Source organism: Fringilla coelebs, assembly GCF_963513975.1.
Source record: "Fringilla coelebs genome assembly, chromosome: 4".
Lineage (NCBI taxonomy): Eukaryota > Metazoa > Chordata > Aves > Passeriformes > Fringillidae > Fringilla > Fringilla coelebs.
The window spans coordinates 51,025,509-51,045,631 of NC_140032.1; the positions used below are offsets into that span (position 1 = coordinate 51,025,509).

General features: G+C 42.2%; 1 protein-coding gene across 2 annotated transcripts in view; it reads left to right on the top strand.

Moving 5' to 3' along the window:
- Positions 1-218: 218 nt before the first annotated feature.
- UNC5C (unc-5 netrin receptor C) overlaps positions 219-20,123 on the top strand; it is a gene marked incomplete at both ends in the record, with an annotated part of 243,045 nt that continues 223,140 nt past the window's right edge. For both annotated transcript variants that reach the window (XM_084205156.1, XM_084205157.1), the window contains one exon: positions 219-342. In XM_084205156.1, the coding sequence (XP_084061282.1) occupies positions 219-342 (124 nt within the window). The remainder of the gene's footprint in view (positions 343-20,123) is intronic.

The following is a 20,123-nucleotide window of genomic DNA, read 5'->3' on the forward strand; positions in this document are numbered from 1 at the left end:
AAGAAAGCAGCGCTCCTCCGGCTCCGCGCCCCTCCGCGGGGCCATGCAGCGCCTCTGCCCGCCCGGTCCGAGCGCAGCCCCTCGCCCCGCCGCCCTCCGCGCAGCCTGAGCGCCTGGCGGGGGCTCCGCGCCGCTCCGCGCCCGGAGGTGGGACGGGGCCGGCACAGGCGGCACAGGAAAGCTCCGCGGCTCCGCGACACTGCCCCGCTGCCCCGGCCATGGGGAAGGGGCTGGAGGGGACAGCGGCCCGCTGCGGGCTGGGACTGGGATACCTGCTGCAGACGGTGGTGCTCCCCGCCCTGGCCGTCCTGGGGGCCAGCCGCCCCGGCTCCGCGGCGCAAGGTAAGGCGATGGATGGATGCATGGATGGATGGATGCACGGATGGATGGATGGATGGATGGAGAGGGGTTGGGGCATCCTCCGTGTGCGGGTTGGAAATGTGAATTTATGCCGTGATTATCTTTTTTACTGTGTTTGTGTGTGCAAACAGTGCGATCGCCCGCATGCACGACCCCCGCCGGGGTCTGGAGGGGTCCGGTCGTACCTGCCCGGTCGAGTCTGTAGGTGCTGAGCCTGGCCGGGACAGGCGTTTGCCTGCGCTCCGTCCTCAAATGAGGCACGGGGAGCGGAGGGGAAGTTCGGGCTGAAGGAGCCCCGCCGGCAGCCTTCCGGGCCGGGAGAGCCGCCGGTGCGCCCCGGAGGGCTGTCAAGGTGCGTGGGAAAGGCAGGTGCGGAGCGGGTGTCCCTCCGCAGCGGCAAAGCCGTACCCTGGAGCTCTGCGGTCAGTCTTGAACCCCCCAAGGCCCCCCAACGCCCTCCTTCTTCCTGCCAAAAACATGATACACCCGAAGGGAGTCACCGTCTTTCTGTGTTTATGTTTTGAGATTTTGTTTCCTCTCCCGTGTCGGGGATTCTGGAGTACATCTCGGTGTGCTTTCCCGGTAGCCCTTGTACAAATTCCCCTTTTTAAGTGGCAGTGTATTGGTTCTCAGAGCGTGTTTAGGGGTGTTTGAGAGCATCACAAAGAGCCCTGGCTTAGTGTGGCACCCACCAGGCTGACAGCCACAGCAGGAGCCTTTTCCTCCTGTGAGCTGATGCTGGACAAACTTTCTCGGTGCTTCTCTTCTTTCTTTCCAGGAGTTAGACCTAATGTGGAAATGTGTTGCTTTTGTGGAACAGAGGAGAGAGAAAGAGAGGTTGCTGCTGCATGTGGGCAGAGCTGCACATAGCAAAGATGTGCGGGTTGGTTAAAGCAGTTGGAAATCTCACTTATATGATTAACAAGAGAAAAGGAATTTTAGAAGCTTCTTTGTTTGTTTATTTTTCACATGTATGTAGCCACAAAGTAACAACATGCACCAGAGTTTTGATTTGAAGTTGCTAGCATAATGTAAGTGTAATTTTCCCCACATCATGTCTGTGGAGAGGCATTCATGAAAACTGCACACATCTGACCCTGTGCTTTCACCATTACAAAGTGCACTCCTCTGTGGCCCTTTTAACAGGAGAACAGTGATGGTTGTTCTGATTCCTGGTGCCCCTGGCACGCTTTCTGTTGGTTCTCCCAGGTACGGAGCTGTAGGTTTGCTGCTGGTGGGCTGGGTGCACTGAACACCATGTCTGTACATGTAACAGTGCTAATCCATTTCCTGCTGATACTTACTCCATCCCCTCGGAGTCACATTCCCTTGCTCATTTATTTCACAGAAAGATCAGAAATCTGGCCATGAAAAGGGGGTAGCAGAGAATGAGAGTACAAAAATCCCTTATGCATCGTGGCATGTTTCATCTGTGTCTTCCATATAATCTTCTTTCTCTGGTTGGTTTCATGTTCAAGATAAGACAGGTTTGATATTTTGTATTTAGAGGTTTTAGTAGTGCCATATATATGTGCACCTACATGTCAGGGGGTATATATCAGTCTGTGTCAATAGAGATATGTCATGTCAGAGGGTGTTGGAGAAGAAAGCTCCCCTTAGACAGTTGGACCTGGAGTGGAAAGGAGCCTGTCGGCTCTGCTGGCAGGACACAGGAGTTTCACATGACAGATGGCCTGAGCAGGGAAGAGAGGACCCGCTGCGTTCGGCTGTTCCAGAGCGCTCCTCTCGGTGCCACAGGGCTCATAGCTCCTACTCTCGGATGGTTTCTCCTCTCCACACTTACCCTCTGTGACACAATGCTGTTTGACAGAAACGCCACGAGGGCGCAGGAGCCAGGCCTCCTGTTCCTATCCTGCAAAGGGCAACGCAGTGTGGGACCTGCCACAGAATTCAGGTGTGCTCACCTACCCAGGGAGGGATGGAGAGCTCTTCAGCAACACTCCCGAGCGTGTGAGAAACTTCCACAAGAGAGTGAAAAATCCAGGGAATCTGGTTGGGATATAGCTCTTTGTCTTGGACTTTTTTTTTTTTTTTTTTTTCAGTTTATACTTTTATTTTTATTGCTAGGAACAGACAGAGAATTTGGGTGCAGACCTGGTTTTGGCATTTTTCCCAGAGCTGAGGGATTTTCTGATTGGTGTGTGCAGTGGGGATCTTCATGTATGTGTACATGGTGCTTCAGTGAGGCAATGAATCAACAGTTTAACTATGCCCTCTTCAGGAAGTTTCCTCATCATATAGCACCAGGCAAAGTTTTCCCTCTATTCTATATATACATTTCAAAAACATACATCTTTCATCTCAATTCCCTGACTATCTTTATCTTTTGAAGCAGGCTGAGAAAGCCATGAGCATTGCTGGGACTTGTGCTTTCATACCTTCCTTTTCCATTGCCTCGTAGAAGATGAATTTATTACTGAGGGGCTGGTGGACCAACCCCCCCCCCTCACTCCCTGGCATGTTCATTATCACTGCATCTCGGCGTCCTCCCGTGAGCTTCTCAGCAGACCTAAATGCACTTTTTGTTTTATGAGTATTTCTTATCTTCTTATCTGAAGCTGTCTGTGTATTTTTCTGCTGTTATCAGGAGAGAACAGGAAATGGCTGCAATGGTAGAGACAGCCCTTAATTCTCAAAGCAGTGTGAATGAGGCCAGAGCGATTATCAAGCCAGAATCAACTGTGACTTGGCATTCACTGCATTTACTATACCCCTATGATAAGCTACATCAGAATGAGAGTTTAAATGCCCCAAACTGTGCCCCTGCTGGGCATTTCGGTGCCATCTCCATAAGAGCAACTTTTCCTTTGGCTCTTCAGTCAGCAGAGACTGGGTTTCAGCTGTTGTGCTCCCCTACAGCCCCCACACTTCCTGTCTCCCAAACTGTTATCCACTTAGCCTGTGGCTCCCACCTTTTTGTTGTGTAGCTGGGACGAAAGGGAGGGTCAGGCTGTCTATTTGTAGTGACAAACATGGTTCAGACAGCTTTTGGGGTTAATAACGATGGTTTAAAAAGATGGTAGAAAAGCTAAATGGACTACGTATTAATGAGGTTGTGTTTAATTTGTTCCTTTACAATAAAAGAGTGCATTTTTCATGCTTAACCCCTCAAACTAATTAAATCAAAGTGATAATTTAAAAAGAAAACTGTAAAAGAGCCATATGTGCAGATATTTGTCTTGCCCCGGCATGGTCTGTATTAGCAACAGCAGCAGTTTGAAAATGCTTAGTGCAGAAAAAGTGAACTATAACATGTGAATGCAACCTTTTGGGGATGCATTTCCTAATTAAATACCTAAACACATCTTGTTGAAAAAAGGCGGGGAAAGGACTTAATTATCTTGATGCATCAGTGGACCTCTCGTGCTTGATCATGCGGGTGTAATATTTATATTAGTAAAGCAGGAGCCAAGTAGTATTTTGTTGTGAATGGATAAGGCCCTTTGTAACATTAATCTGTTTTAAAGCGATGCACTGTGGTAGATTTCAATGATGCTGATAAGTTTGAGCTGGATGTGGTAGCCTGTACTTGTTCTGAGTTGCATTTTAGTACTGCAGCACTCTTTGCTGAAAGCAAACTAGCCACTGCGTTTCCTTTGCTGACAGAGGTGGAGTTTAAGCAGGATTAAAATTAAGTGGATGAATCTGTGCATAGAGGAGAGATTCCTCCCTGGGAACATGGGAGTCAGAATCTGAGTTCTTCTTCCTCTGGCTCCAGGCTCTAGCAGCTGGTTGTAAGAGTTATGGAAAAAATATATAGATCACATACAGGCTCTGCCTGATGGCTCTTCAGAATTACTGTCAGTGTCATTTATTTCTCTGTGCAGAAAAAAATGCCAGAGCGCATCTAAACATTTCCACAGTTGTTGTGCATGTTTGCACTTAATCACTTTACATGGATCATTCACCACACAACTTTATTTTTCTTTGGTAATGGTCTTAAACCCCAGTTATTCACTATATTTTGGGACTAGTTTTGTGTATGACATCCAAATTCAGAAACAGGAAACAGCCTTAACGAAATTAAAAAGATTTTCCTAATTTAATTTTCCAAATACAGTACATCTGAAAACAGGAATACAACTCTGTGCCAAGGCCAGGCAAATCAGTTCCATAGCTGGTCTGTGCAGTAGGAAAGGACAAAATGTGGGCTATATTTATTAGACATTTCCATGTAAATATCTTGATTTTTATGCAAATGGAAGAGAGGTGTTTTGAGGCACAGCCTACGCAGTTCAGGTGAATAGGATATGAAGCAAATCAGTTCCTATGGAAAGTAAGAGAAGCCCAGGCTGAGAAGGACAACAACTGACTATTTCTGTACAGTATATGACTAGAATGTTATGCATAAGTAGAATACAGAGGAGAGTTATACTTCAAAAAGCCAAGCTACATTTATATCATGCTACCAGCAAAACAACCTTGGGTTTAGTAACCTGTTTTATAGCGTATGGCTGTATTTCTTGATTTCTGGGTCTTTCTGGATTTTACGTCACTGGGCTTTCCAGGAATCTGTTCTGGATAGTTTTTCTACAAAGAGGCAAGAAAGTTACTTTTGCAGCACATCAGAAAAATATGTTTGAATTGCTGGTGCAAAGGCTAGTTCCTGGGTAAATTTGCATCGCTTGGACTAGTGAGCAGTTTGCTGTGATTTAGTCAAAGAGGATCGGTCTCCATGTGAGTCTCAGAATGTTGGTTTGTCATTGAAAACATGTTACTGGAGGCTATCTTAGAAACTAAAGTGTAATCATGGATGCTTTGCCTATGCAATACATTTCACATAACTGTCTATACGTCCCTTTAGGAAGAAATGGCATTGTCTTTCCTCCCTTTAGGGTGGGGAGAGGGCTGTGCTGGTTTGTGAAGTGCACATCTCGTTAGCCACCCAGCGGAGGTACTGAAGTCTAGCAGGCAGCGATCTTGGCAGCGGTGCCAGTGAAGCAGTAATTACAGCGTCTGTCATTTGCATTAGCCGGCTCTGCTGCGCTTCGGCTCGGAGGTACAAAACAGCTTCTCAAGTACAAGTCGAGAATCAAAGGAAAGGAGTAAGAGACGAGCTGTGGTTTTCCAGTTGGCCATAACCCCCATCAGCACAGCGTCAGGATAATGTTGTGCAGAGGCACAGTTCAGTGCCTGCTGCTTCCAAGGACTGAAGGAATGGTGGTGTTTTAAGTGATTTATTGTGTGTGTTCAGTAGAGTCCAGTCTCAGGAGCAGGCGCCCCTGGATCTTTCCATCATAACATTATCCAAGAGGCAATCTGAAGGAAATGTTATTAAGTCTTCTAGGAGGAAAGCTGTATTCCAAGAAACACTTAATTTGCATCATTTGCAAACAAGCATTTGAAATTATGCTAAAAATAAAAATGGTTATAAAGAACTTTACACAGAATAAATAGGAACAACAAAATTCCCCTTGATTTTGAGCATATTTCTTCCCCTGTGTTTCAATTAATGGGGTCATCTGTAGGTACTCCAGCCCCCAACTCCACTGCTGTGGTGGAGAGATGATTTATTGAGTATTGTTGTTGGGCTCATGGTAGGTTTGGTTAAATATTTTGCCAAAGATCCAGTGTGGTTATTGTATTTAGATTTATCTTTCTGGTTTGAGGATGTAGCATAAAACTGTGTGCACACTAGCTGGAGGGACTAAAGGAAAGCCCCAAACTGTGTTCCAGTTGTTTTCTTCAAGGCTGGCTCTGCTTGTACAAACAACATGCACAAGTGAGGAGCAGTGAGTGGGAGCAGTGGGCAGGAGCTGACAGAGATTTTTCCAGCTCTCAGTAACCTCAGAGATGCTTGTATATAGCTTTCTCCCTAGGTAGTCATCACTAGAACAACTTCCTGTTTGCTTTTATGACTCCATCCCAAATCACATGGATGTTAAGCAGGAAATATGGGATTTCCTCCCGAGTCATCAAACACCAGGATTTGGGGAGTCCCTTTATAGCTTGGCACATTGTCTAAAAGTTTGGGCTGGGAAGAAAGAGCTTCATGCAAAAACAGTCTCACTTAGAAATACCCTTTTATCAACATGGAAAATCTAGGGGGAAACAACAGAGAAAAAAGGATTCCTTTTTGCTTATTTGCTCAGGGGAGGTCAGAAAAAAAGGAAGAAATCTTAATCAAAACCAGAAAAGACTCAGTTATTTTGGAGAAAAGGTCAATAAAGCCCTGAATATTTACCTCACTGTCCAAACTATTTGTATTTATGCTCCCTGAAAATGTGTTAGGTGTTCAGTGAAAATGAAGTTAAAAAGTTGTGAAGTCTTCTGACAACAATGGGTTTTATTTCCATTTACATTTTTCCATGTATTTCAACCAGCCCAGTGAAAAATCTCACTGTTAGACTTCATTTACAATCTTGGTTAGCACTGGTTAAGGCAAATATTACACTGCTCTCTAGATCTTGCTGTTTTGTTTTTGGTTTGGTTTCTGTTTGGGTGTGGGGTTTTTTTGGTAAATCACACTGATTTTACTGTGATGCAGATTGAGATGGAGACCCAGATTCTTAGTGGTGCCAGACATGCCCTTATTTCCACCAGGGAGTGTCAGGCAATGCTGAATTTAGGTGAGTACCTTTGCTGCTCCCTGAATACAAACAGTGCTGCTCTAGCTTGCACGGCAGCCCAACAGTCCTGTCAAGGCAGGGACACCTCCTCTGTCAGCATGTGATGCTGCAGGGCCTCAAATTCTCATTTTCCTTTGTTGTGAGTCCTACACAGGCAGGACAGGAGAGGCGCCCAAAAAGCTGTGCATGCTTGTCTCAGTTGGTGATACCTCCTGCGGGGAATATCTACAGTTGTGTCTTTAGCAAAGCTCTGTGCTTGTGTTGCTGGGCATAATGGGAAGTTCTTATTTGTAACATTGCCTTAGTTATTCAATCTCTGTTTTGCTGGATTTGGAAGCTTACTGTATTTATCACTGTTTGGTGGAGAGGTCTAGGGGGAGTTGCCTAAGTATGCAGAGCAAATGTGTAAGGGAAACCAAAATATGAGCTCAAGTTTTCTGAGTAGCCGAGACTCTGGTGCTGCAGTCCATTTTTCTTGTTTGAAGAAAGAGAGGATGCTACAGAGGGAATGCTATGCTGAGAAGGCTCTCGGGTACCTTCTCAATGTTGAATTTCTTGTGTGTCACTGATGGTGTCTTTATATCTGCTGTAATCTAGAAATATGTATAAAAGGATGGTGTGGGTTAGGAATGGTACTCCTCAATTTAGTATCTCCCACTGAGACCTTCAAAACCATGTGATCCTCACTCTCTCCCTCCTCCCTTCTCCCCCCCAAGGTGGGAGGGTGAATTGGAAGCACAAAATATAAAGATCATGGGTTGAGCTAAGAACCATTTGCTGGGAACAACAGTTAGATTAGAAAATGTACAGCAACAATACTGATGACAGAAAGTGGGAGAAAGAGTGGAATGATTCACATGGAAACTCCCTGACCACAGCAATGCCTCACCACTCCCTTTCCCACACCCCTCAGACTTGGAAGAGAGCCCTTCACCTCATCCCTGGAAAATGAAGTGAATTGGTGCAGTATAATCTCCCGGTCCTAGCCATGCCCTCTCCTGGCTACTGCAAAAATTAACTGTGTGCTGGCCAGAATCAGAACAAAGGAACAGGCAAAAGTGTATGCTGTTGCCCAGGAACAGGGATGCTTCCTAAAACCTCTAACTTTCTGGTGGCAGGCAGTTTGTAAGGATTTGCTTTGCCCAATGCAATCCACAGTGTTATCTCAAATTTGGAAGGAGGAAGAGCAGATCCAGGGCATGGCTGCAGCACTGTTGTAAATAGAATAAGGATCAGTGTCCTGGGCTGTTTTGTTTCGTTTGTGTTTAATCTGCAATTCAGGACTGTGTTATTCAACTGTACTTCATTCATCTGAATGAATGACTTACGCTCCAGAGGACCCTGTTGCCTTATGAGTTATAAAAGCTATGAGGTTGCCTAGGCAATTAAATCAGTATCTTTTTTCTCTTGTTGCAGGAACATTTTCAACAATAATGCTAAGGAGCTCAGATAGATTTCACTGGCCTGGCAGCTGTGAGCATTTTCTTGTTAGGTGGCTTTTGCCAATCCCTTTTTAGTTATTTTCAAGAAGCAAAGTAGCTTTATTTCTTAGTCTTATATTGAGTGAGAGGTTGAAATGTTAATCTCAGTGGATTAGCAGTGTATCCTTTGAGAAAAAGGAAAGCTTGCGTTTTTCTTGGTCCCCTGAGTGCTGGATGCAATTGTTGGAGAAATCTTGAATTTCATCATCTAGATACAAGAAAATGTGCAAGTAAGCCTTTAATGATCTGTCAGAAGAGGTTGACTTTATTGCAGCCGTTTTGGAAACCTGTTTGAACTGTTGTTCAAGATAGTTCTTCCCCAGGTGTTTCTTTGCTTGATTTTAAAGCATTTCACATGAGACAGTGAAAAGGGATCACCACAGGATTATTAGTAATTCAGAGCTTCTTGGAGAGCTATGTTCCAGCCATCAATTTCCTAAAGTAATGGCTGGCATATGAATTGCTGCACTTTTATGATATGCTGTATCTATTGTTTAAATATGTCGCTTGTCTTATCCACTCCCAGCATATGTGTTTATACTGGAAAGTTTACATAGTGAGGGAAAATAATAATACAGTCTCACTGAATGAGGTTAATTGCAGTTCAGCCATACTGAAATCAAGGAGTAAGAAGTGGGATAGAATAGCAAGCGAGACTAAATCTGTTCTCACGGGCACTGGATTTACCTACACTGACTGAAGTGCAGGCACTTAGGAGTAATTCCAAGTACAGATGTGCACACTGCCTTAGTCTGAGCGACTTTTCTCTTTCATTATTCTATCTCTAAGTTTTGCTAATTGCTCATGGAGTCAGCACAGATGTATCCCTCTCACCTTTCCTTTTTCCCACAATTTTGTGTGTCTGTTGGGTTGCTCTGCAGCTCTACACATACAAAAGATGAGTGGCTGTGGCTAACAGTGAATAGCTGGGGCTACACAGGCAAACAGTGAGGTGTCCAGACTGAAATTTCATGTCTGCACTCAGATGAGACTATAGAGAAATCTCTGCTGCATAAACCTCTATTAATAGGATAAAACTCTCTGGTGCTTTCAACTGGAAAGAAATAAAGTTTCCTTTGTTAAGCTTGGCCACTTAATTTGAAAATCAGGGTTCATTATGGAAACTAGAACTCTGTCTGGTTAAGGAAGGGATCTGTAATTACATGGGGAAGACTCTGCCCTTCTACAAGTGCTGTTCACAGAAAATCTTGCTGAATTGTCTCATGAAATACTTGTATTCCTTGCTCAAAGGTTTTTGGCCCAAAAGCTGCACTATTTTTTGACAAATCATCATCTCCATTATAAATTCTTTTCATGTAGACATTCCAAACCTAGCTTGAGGGGCTTCCTTTCCGCTTCCTCACCAGTTTTTGAAGGTGAGGGTAACTTTTTTGGTGTCTTGCTAAAACAAAATGCAGCAATCTTCTTACGCAGCAGATCTGCTGGCAAGAATAGGAGTGCAGGTTTTCCTTCTCTTCATCATGCAAAATAGCTGTACTGTAGCAAATAGGAAGTTCCAAATTTCTTACTTCCTAAGTAACTAGAAAATTTGTAGCTAGAAAGTTCAGTACTGGGACCTGGCAGTTTCGCTATCAGTTTCCTTTTATTCTTTTTTTTTTTTTAATGTCTAATGTTTATACCAAGGATAGACTTATGTGGTACAAGGCCAGGTTATGACCACCACCAAATGTAGCTCCATTAATTTCAGAGCCAGCACATGCCAGAAAGCAGATCTGCTTCTGTGTTAAAAATGTGTTGACACAGTAGAGTGAGACTCTTGGATGAACAGACCTTGATCTCATCGTACTTGGTGGCGAGTTTTTTCCTGAGCTTGTTTCTTTTTTGCTTTGGTTTATTTTGAAGCTAAATAATTTGAATAACTTTGAGGCTTTTCATTTTCTTTCCATGTAGCAATGTGACTCTTTCCTGTAGAGAGATTAACATGGTGCCTCACTTGAAAACAAGCTGTCAAGTTTCTTTTAGGTAGACTTTTTTTTTTTTGCTTGGCTTTTTGTTATGATATTTTAGATAAGAACCCTGACAGCCAAATGTCACCAACTGTAGGCAGATATTCACGTAAATATCTATTACACACAAATGTGTGGAAATTTCCTGCCTTAGCAATCATTTTTAACTAAAGACCTCTGCCACTAAAAGCATGGGCTTCGAAGTTATAGGTTAAAAGTGCAGCCTGGTAGCTGGTAGCAAAAGCAGCTGTTATCCTGGTGCAGGCAGTAGAATGAGAAGTGCCATATGCCTTTCACGAGCACTGGAGAAGGCGAAACTGCTCAGCTGCTGATTTTTGTCCTTTGCTTGTCCTGAAATATTTCTGTATGAATCTTTTTCTTCCATCCAACCCCCAAAGTTATATATTAATTCCTTGTAGTAAACATGGCTAGTAGATAAAACCTTCCAAATCTTCAAAAAAATTTAAAATGCCTAATTCAATGAATTACTTTATAAACATTTCTATCATTTTGTAGTCTCAAGAATAAAGTTTTAGATTTGCATGTATGAGAAACATTTGCAAAGAAAATTAATTTAAGTGGCAAAGTGACTTTGTGTGGAGTATTTATCTTCTTTGTTTTACTGATCAACTTATTTTACCAGTACTTGGTTTCATTGCTTTTTTTTGTTTAGGAAAATCAATAGATAACAGTATTGTGATCAAATTTACTTTCTGTCTGATTATTTTCACTGGATTGCTTGGGATTTACTCACTGCAGCAAAGCAAGGAAAATTTGGTCTTTTGTCTTTGAAGTTTTGTATTCACTGGTACCAATGCAGAACATATTTCATTTGTGGAGGCCAGGCTGAGGTTAAGTTGGTTTTAAAGATAACAGTAGATTCCTGCGTCCTTGCATTTGTTTTGTATTTGGTGACAGTCACTAAATCAAGGGAAGGAATGTTCAAACAACACACTTGAGGAAAAGTGATTTTTATAGAAAGGGCCTATTCCTGCTAATAGCCAGTAACTGCACACAACCCCACTGACATTAAAAGTCCATTAGCTAAGCCAAGTTTAAACACCAGCTGATGCTATGTCAGCTAAATGTATATTGGAATTTTTCATGTAACACAGCAATAGCACTTCTGTGCTTTTCCTAAAACTATGTACATTAAGAAAAGCAAATGTCATCTGATAGTAGTAAGATGAAGAGTTCACATTAAAGTAGGCAGAATTGTAATCAAACTGAAGTCACCATCTGGTTGCATTAATGAGAAACAAAAATGGATACAAGGAAAGCAGGGAGTGTCAGGTTTCTGAATTAAAGCTAGATTAACAAATGTAGTGTACAGGCTTCTGTAATACAGGATAAGCACAGAGCTGCTTATCTGCTTGGTTTTTTATCATTAAATATAATATGACCTTGTTTGAGAAGTTTATTCTGAAACCTGTAAGATGCTTTCTCATGTGGAGAACTGGGTTGCCATGGAAGGAGGTTGTTTCCTGGCTATTTAGAAAATATGTCTCATTACAGCAGTGTGAAAATCTTTAAATGTGTCAAGATAGTGCTTGTATCCTATGGTCTGAAATTCTAGTTAACCAGTGGCACAGCAAATAGCATTTACCCATCTCTATGTATCAAAAAAAGAGTTGAAAATTGTACTGAAAAAACAGCCTGTGTGCTTGGTATTGAGAAGTGTTACAGGTGAGGAACTTACTGTTCATCTTTAGAAGGAACCAGCAGGCTGAGGTCCCAGTACTGTGGTCTTGGCACTCACAGACACACAGTTAACGCCTGGTTTGGCACTGGGTCGAATTAGGAGAAGTTGCTTTGAAGTCTGCATTGGAAATAGACCTTGTGCTATAAAGCTGCTTTGGAGACAGGCATTGGAGGCTTAGTTAGTTAATGTGAGAGCTGGAGTAGGGGAATAGTCGCTCACTGACAGGCTCCCAAGTCTGGTGAAGGACTGCTGTAACCTCCTCTGCCTCTGCTGTGCCATTAGCTGCCCATTACAAAGCCTTGTGCCAGCAGTGACAGGAGCACAGCTAAAATGCCTGATGTGGGCAGACCAGCCCACTGCAAACATCCTTGGATGTATCTCGAGGGCTCCCTTGCACTCTCACCACGCTGTGCTAGTAGTGCAAAACTCTTCAATGTGCATGGGGGCAAGCCTGACTGTGTCTTCCTTGCTGGAGGAGCTGACATCAGTAGAGTGCCCGGAGCAGACTGTGTGTTTGCGAACCACAGGCTTTAAGGAGAGTAATTCAATTGTGTTTTTCCCCCTTCTGGAACATAACATGTAAACATATTACTGAACTAAAGCCTGGTTTTAATTACAAGCAGCAACTTTTTCATGTTGACAGATTTTCACATAGAAAGCTTTATTGAAAATGAGAGGAGACCTTTTTGCCATCGTTAGTTCTTGCTGCTTAGTGCTTTTATCAAGTACAGTAAAATACAGTTTATAATTAATTCAAAGCTTATATGGACATGTTTAATATAATTACCAAACAAAATCCTGTTTACTGACATATTGCTTGTGAAACCAGCCTGAATAATCTGGTCTCTGGCACATATAAATCAGGCAGTAATAACAGCTGTAAATATTTCATAATATACTTAGAGTGCTTTGATTTTAATACTGAATCCACTTTTGGGTTTTAAGGATAAAGCATAGGTCAAAAATTACTTTTACCATATGTTCCTTCCTAATCTCTTGCACTACTTTGCCTGAAAGTTACTTTTAAACATAATTATTGTATTTTATTATTTAAAAAGGAAATATATACACATTTATGAGCTGGGAAAATTATGTAATTAAATTATGCTGGAGCTAACAAAATGACGCCATTCACATTGGCACAGGACAATTGCTTCAATACAACCATGAACATATTTCATTGGAAAAGGCATTGCAGTGCCAATACTCTTTGTCTTTCTCAAAGTTTTACTATTTTTATCTGTCTGGATGTCTGTGTGTTGTACACTAAGCCTGAAAGACACTAAGAGGCAGATGGTTATGCTGTTAATTCAGGTGGCCAAAGGGCTGGGAAACCAAAGGGGACCAGGAGCCAGGTTTGTAGTGGACTGCTGGGGGACCTATGATAATGTGTTATATACTGGGCCCCCTCTTTCTTTCTGGGAAGGCTTTGAACTGGTATTTAAATAGAAGGAAGAAGATGTTACTGGTTATCTGGCTACCGCAGAATATTTGGGCTTGCATGAGGCTACTAAATCATCTTTGAGAGCTCAAACTGTGTGTGGTTTGTCCAGTTCAGAAAAGTGCCTCAAAGGTTTAGGAAAAGGCTAATGATTACCCCTCTAGTCATTTTACCCTGCACTAAGAGAAGAACTTAAAAAGTAGTTGTGGAAAATACAACATTTTGCAATTCTTGTTTACTTGGAATTTTTTTTTAGCGTATAAAATAAAATAAGAAATCAAGTAACACTATTTAGAAAGACAAATTTGAAAAATATCTGCTTTGGGAATTATTTTACCCTTGTTCTGCAGTTGGATTCACCCTCTTAAGTAGACATAAATTTTCAAATGTTTTGGCTGTGGAACTCTCTGAAAAAATTATTAGTCTCCAAAACTAATGGCTAGGTTCCTCAGGAATGCTGCTCCCTCCAAGCTATCAACCTCTCAAGCTTAGCATCCTACCCCCCAAAATAAAACCACAACTAACAATTGGTGTGAGGTAGGAAATGGCATTGGGATATGTCACAGAAGTTCTTATTTTTTTTTTCCCTGCATCCTTGAGGGAGTACACAAAGCCTGTTGTGAAAAGGGAGCTCCTTGCCCTTGCTTCTAGATAGATGGTCAGTATTTTAAGATATATCAACTTATTTTGATCTATGTAAAACTACATGGTGATACTTGTGATCAGCATTAGGTGTCCTTATCATCATCCTACAGGCATCTAGAGATCCCTGGATATGATCTGCAAAGGTGTTGCTGCAAAGTATTTAGCAAGTCTCTCTCTCTGGACAGATCACTGGGGTTCCTGAATGCAGAATATAAATTTTGGAAAGCTGAAGTCTCAGTTCTTAACTTTCTGTAGTGTGAGAACTTGCACTGAAGTCTGAGTCATTGCTTGAGAAGACTGTAGTGCGTGAATAGTATTAAATTGCTTTGTTGTGTGTGTGTGCAGGCTGCATCCAGACACTGTCATTGGGAAGTTATTAGTATATATAATTAACTAACCACAAGGAATTTCTGGACTGAAATAGCTTATGTAAGCCTACATGCTTCCTTCCCACAAACCCAGCTTAAAGCTTCATGCAAGTATCTTGCTAAGGAAGTGTCTTTCTGCCCATGAAATATCATTTGGAAAGATGCGCTCACCTGCCAGAGTACAGTGCTTTACCTTGCAATAGTCCAACCTTCAAAAGTTAGTTCTTCTGACTGGTGCTGTTTGTCAAATGCTGTGTTGTTTCATATTAGATGATGTGACCTTTAGATTTCAGCTGTTGCCATAATTTAATTGACAGCATGAGCCTTCCTGTAGGAGCCTGTTGTGGTTTAACCCAGCAGGTAGCAAACACTGCACAGCCACTGGCTCACTCCATCCCTGCACCGTGGGATGGGGGAAGAGAATTGAGGGGAGGCGGGAAGCAAAATTCATGGATTGAGATAAAGATGGCTTAATAGGACAGAAAAGGAAGAGAAGATAACAGAAATGTTACTAACAGCAATAAAATAATTGGAATATACAAAACAAGTGATGCACAGTGCAATTGTTCACCTGTTAAGTGATGTCCAGCCTGTTCCTGTGCAGCAGCCCCTGTCTTGTTTTACCCCTCACTTGTATACTCATCATAATAGGATATGCTATGGAATAAACCTTTTGGGGTCAGCTGGCCTGTCTGTGTCCCCTCCCAACTTCTTATGTACCCTCAGCCTCCTTGCTGGCAGGGTGGATTCAGAAGCTGAAAAGTCCTTGACTCAGTATAAACATTGCTTAGCAACACCTGAAACATCAGTGTGTTGCCACCATTAGTCTCATCCTAAATCCAAAATGAAATGCCATACCTGCTACTAGGAAGAAAACTATTTCTATCCTACCTGAAACCAGGACAGAGCCAAAATTATTAATGAAAATTTGTGCAACACTAGGTTTTGTGACCCACGCCAACAGATATGACTTGACTATGTGAAGACCAAGTAGTTGTGGCAGTGTAGGTCTGGAGTTCAGGAAGGCCAAGGGTGTTTTCATTAGTGAGGAAATGGAGACCAGCTGCTTTATTTATGCTTATAAATATATTGTTATTTAGGTACACAGGTAAATTGTGTGTGCCACTTAGCCCCATCTGTTCCCAATAAATTTCAGCCTACAGGCTCTAGGTCTTGAAACTTTTGATTATGCTCAGAATGGTGAACTAAGTAGAAGAGCTGGCCTTAACAAAGTATGCTTGCAGCTGAACCTCTCATTTTGTGTAAACCAGCACAGTGTCCTGAGTTCAGTGCCTCGGTTCTGCTCCAGCTGAGGGCTGTTAAGAGTCAGGGTTTCTGTAAGACTCTTTCCTGGAGGAGAGATTTCTATCTGGTCTGTTTGGACAGAAAAAAAATTCCATGACTCTAAGAATGCTTTTAAAAGAACTGGGGAGAAAAGGGAGCAGATGCTGCAAAGTACATCAGAGAGCAGTCCCAATGTTAACAAAGAGATTGTTTACCACTAAAATGAGGAGGAAAATGTTTGTATCTTTACGAGATCTTGTCCCACTTATGAGACCCTGAAGAAAAGATAGGCATCTAGAAGGGCAATTATTGGTTAAAATGCTGGTTTATGACTAGAAATTGTTTGAAACTTTTTATTTAAAAAAAAAATCTTTGGAAGTTTTTGCAATTGCCCATTATCCCACTGATGCAAAGCCTCTTCAAAGACTAAGTAATTAAAATGAAGAGGCTGTATGTTCACGTTGTCCCAACTCTCTGCAGTTTTTGTTCTCAGAGCATCACCCTGCTTCTGAATAAAACCTGAGGTTAACCTTTCTGTGTACCACCAAGACCATCTTCCTTGCTATGGCAATGACTGGTCACTTTTGATCATTTTAGAGTGTATTTACAGAAACAAGACTTGATTGTCCTCATTGTCTTCTATCAAAGTAGGCATTGGAAAAATAAAGCACAAATAAATGAACCTGCTAGGATTAATGATTTTAAATATTAGCAACAGTGGAAAACATACATTTCTTTGTAGACTTAACTGCAGGCTTTATCACTTTTCTGGGTGATAAGACAAATACTGCACTGTATAAAGAAGTTCAAGCATCCTCTTCCCCCAAAATACAAGGAATACACTAAACGTTCTTTTCTCTTGCATGGAAACTTGGGATGGGAACAAACCTGGGGGATTTGAGGCTGGAGAAAGGTAGAAGTAGAGGAGTATGTATTTACCAGCTATTTCAAAACCACGAGACAGACACAAACACATGCAGGCAGCCTGTTTAAAGGTCAGGTATGTTGTGCAAGGATACTTGAGTCAAGGAGGAGAAGGCAGTGATAAAGGAGCTGCTGCTCCATTTCCTTAGGACACCAGCACACACAAAGAGGGCTGGTCTGGGCTAATGACTGTGAGTGGTCCCACAATCATCCCACACCACTAGTTGTTCACAATAGAGTGGACTGAATGTGATCCTGACACGAGAGGCTTTGGGCTTCTCTGCTTCAGGAATGATCTCAGGATCCTCAGTTCAGTCTGGAAGACTACTCAGGATGAGCTAAGGCAGGCAGGGAGGAAAAACTTGTAGGAAGCGAAAAGGAAAGTCACATGAACTTAAGATTTGGTAGTTTTTTTAAATTAATGTGTCATCATCTATATGAACTATCTATTATATTGTGGCTAGGAGGTACATTAAGCAACAGAGGTACATTACAAGAAGAAAAATATTTACTATTACCACCAGGTTATCATCTCTTGATGTCGTTGTTTGGTTTGGATTGTTTGTTTGTTTTTACTGTGAGACTGTTCCTTGTCCACCTGATAAAACTTGCAGAAGTGGGAGGAGGCACTTAAAACAATTTTTTGAATTTATCCATCTAGCTATTAAAAATATATCAGTGGGTCATTATTATATTTGAATCCAAGAGGACACTGTAAAACCCAGAGGCAATGTAAAGTGGGATCCCACAAGCTAAATGAGGAATTAGGAGCAAAAATAGATTAAAAGTATCAGTGAAAAGATCATGGATCAGGCCCTTGCTTTTGAGTGCCAGCACTGGTGCCAGGACAGATCTATTTGCTACCAACTCTCCTGCTGGGATGCTTTAGGAAAATGTCATTTTGCTGTGGTTGCTGGGTATGCTAAGCTTTAAATTACATAAAAGGAGCTGAAAAAGTCAGTTTAAGTATTGTGGACTTTCATGTGCAAGGAAACATGTCAAACAAAAATTTGAAGCAAGAATGGAATTAGAGGCACAGTTCTGGATAAATCCTTTCCTTTGTGAGCAGTCCTATTAACCTTTGAATTGTGATGACACTTCTACAAGGATCTGTGCTTCAGTGTGTGAGTAATCCCATAATTCTAATATGCAGCCTTGCAAGGTTTGTGTAGCCTAAAATGAGTAGTCCCAACAAAGTTTCCCTATAGGATCAAAACCAGATCCTTAGGAAGGAGTTCAGACCAGAAACATAACTTCTCTGAAGAACTTTTAATCTAAATTCCCTGTTGCAGGAGCTCTTATCAGAGAAGTTTTGACAGTGTCTATTGATTAAGATTCTCTTTTGTTGTATCTTAAAGAGTAAATCGAAAGGTCATTTTTTATATTGACGTGCAAGGAGTTTTATTGATTCTCTTTTATGAGGCATTAATGAAATCTATAGAAGCCTAACAAGATTGTATAGTTAACCTTGGCAAGATTGCCTGTTCTTTTAACATGTGCAGAAAAGGAAAAGTAGAATGTTCCACTTTGGAGGTTTAAATTATGTGGGAGTGAGTGGATTTTGTGGAATTAAATACATCTTCACACAGAAAAGAGAGCATGATGTATCTATACTAACGCGTTCTCTCTGAAATATGCTTAGCAGAGATTTTTTGGGGGGAACACTTTGTTTTCCTGCCCAATGGTACCACATATTTATCACTATGAAAACATGCAGAGAAGTCAATCACTCACTATGTGTGCCAGAAATGCCTTCCACAGTCACAATGATGGTATGTCAAAAGTTTGTCTCACTTTAAAAGAACAGGCGGGATTTATTCTGGAAACGTACCAAAACGGACTAATCTGTCTCAAAAATATGAAGCTGGGATCAATTTTGCAAAGTTAAAATAAACACTAGTCACACTTGACCCAGTGTATTAAGCTAGCAGAGGAATAAATATTAAGAATTGGGGGTATCTATGGATTTGACTTGGTAGAACATTAAATATGACACATTGGATTAAAAAGTTATCCACTAGCCTAAAAAGTATGCATAATAAAATTTGGGATGATTTTTCAGTGCATTACTTTCTTAAACATATTTTCTTTTTATGCCACCTAAATTAATGAAGGCCATCTTGGCTATGAAATATAAAGTTCATACCCTCTGAGAAAGAGTGCCTTTGCATAGTGAAAGCTCAGAAGTCTTTGAGTGAATGTCGTGCATTTTTATTTGCAGTAGGAAAAACATGCTGGAGAGAGGCAAGTATAATTATCTCCATTTTAGATGGAAACCAGAGGAGCTGGAGGCAGGACTGGGTAGGGAGCAGACACAGGAATTCCCCTCTGGTAGGCTCACAGAAAACATGGAAGTAATTTGTGGTATGAGAATGGTTGATGGTGGTGTTTGTTTCCATGGAAAGGCTATGGAGAATGTAGGAACTGGGTGCAGGATTTTTGCACTGCAGTCTGATTCGTGTCCAGCTTAAGTCCTGCTGGCCCAGCTCCTCTTTGCCACTCATCCTCGCTGGCAGTCAGCAAGATACAGACCAAATTAGGAGTGGGGCTCCTCATGCCCAATTGGAGAAGCCCTGTTGTGCTGTGCCATTGGTCCAGCCCTGCCAGTGCCTCTGAGGACCAGTCCTGCCCAAATTGCTCCATGCCATGTGGAGCAGCCTGCTTGCCCACATGTGTGTGGTTCAGTGACTCTAATGGGGCCCCTACATAGCTTTTCTACTTCTCACTCCCTTCATAAAAGCCTCCTTTTCCTCCTTTTCTCCTCACCAGATGGACAAGTCTTCCCAGAGCATTTCCAACACTGTTTTAGCTGTGAAGGTGAGGGGATTCACTTGTGCCACTGCCCCTGTGTCCCATGGGGGCTGCCCTCAGGGAAAAGCTGTGCTGGGTTTCATGTGAAGCAGCCCTGTGCAATAATGCATCGTTCAAATCTGCACAGCTGGAGGTCCCTCGTGGTCTCGGTGCACATACTTAAAAGAAGGGTCCTCTCTCCACCCCTGTGTCAGGCACCAGTTGTATTTCAAAAGGGCAGAATTGGCTGGAGATGGTGGGTGCTCTGGAGTTGCTGGAGGGGCATTAGATAGCAGAGCAAGACTTTGCCTGTGCCCAGAGTGTGAATGGATTTCCTTCCCAGTTTGGAGCTCCTGTCTGCTTCAGAACACTACAAAATCAGTCCGTAAAGAGACACATCCCAAAATACAGAACTAGTCTTTGGCTCAGCTCTTGCACTTTTATTAGGTGCCATGAAACTGAGGGCTGGATTTTGCTGCCTTTCTCAGGGCAGGAAACAGGTACAAGGCAGTTCTCCTTTATGTGTTGTTTTTTGGTTTTTTTAAAGTCATAGAATGTGTTCTATTTTCTG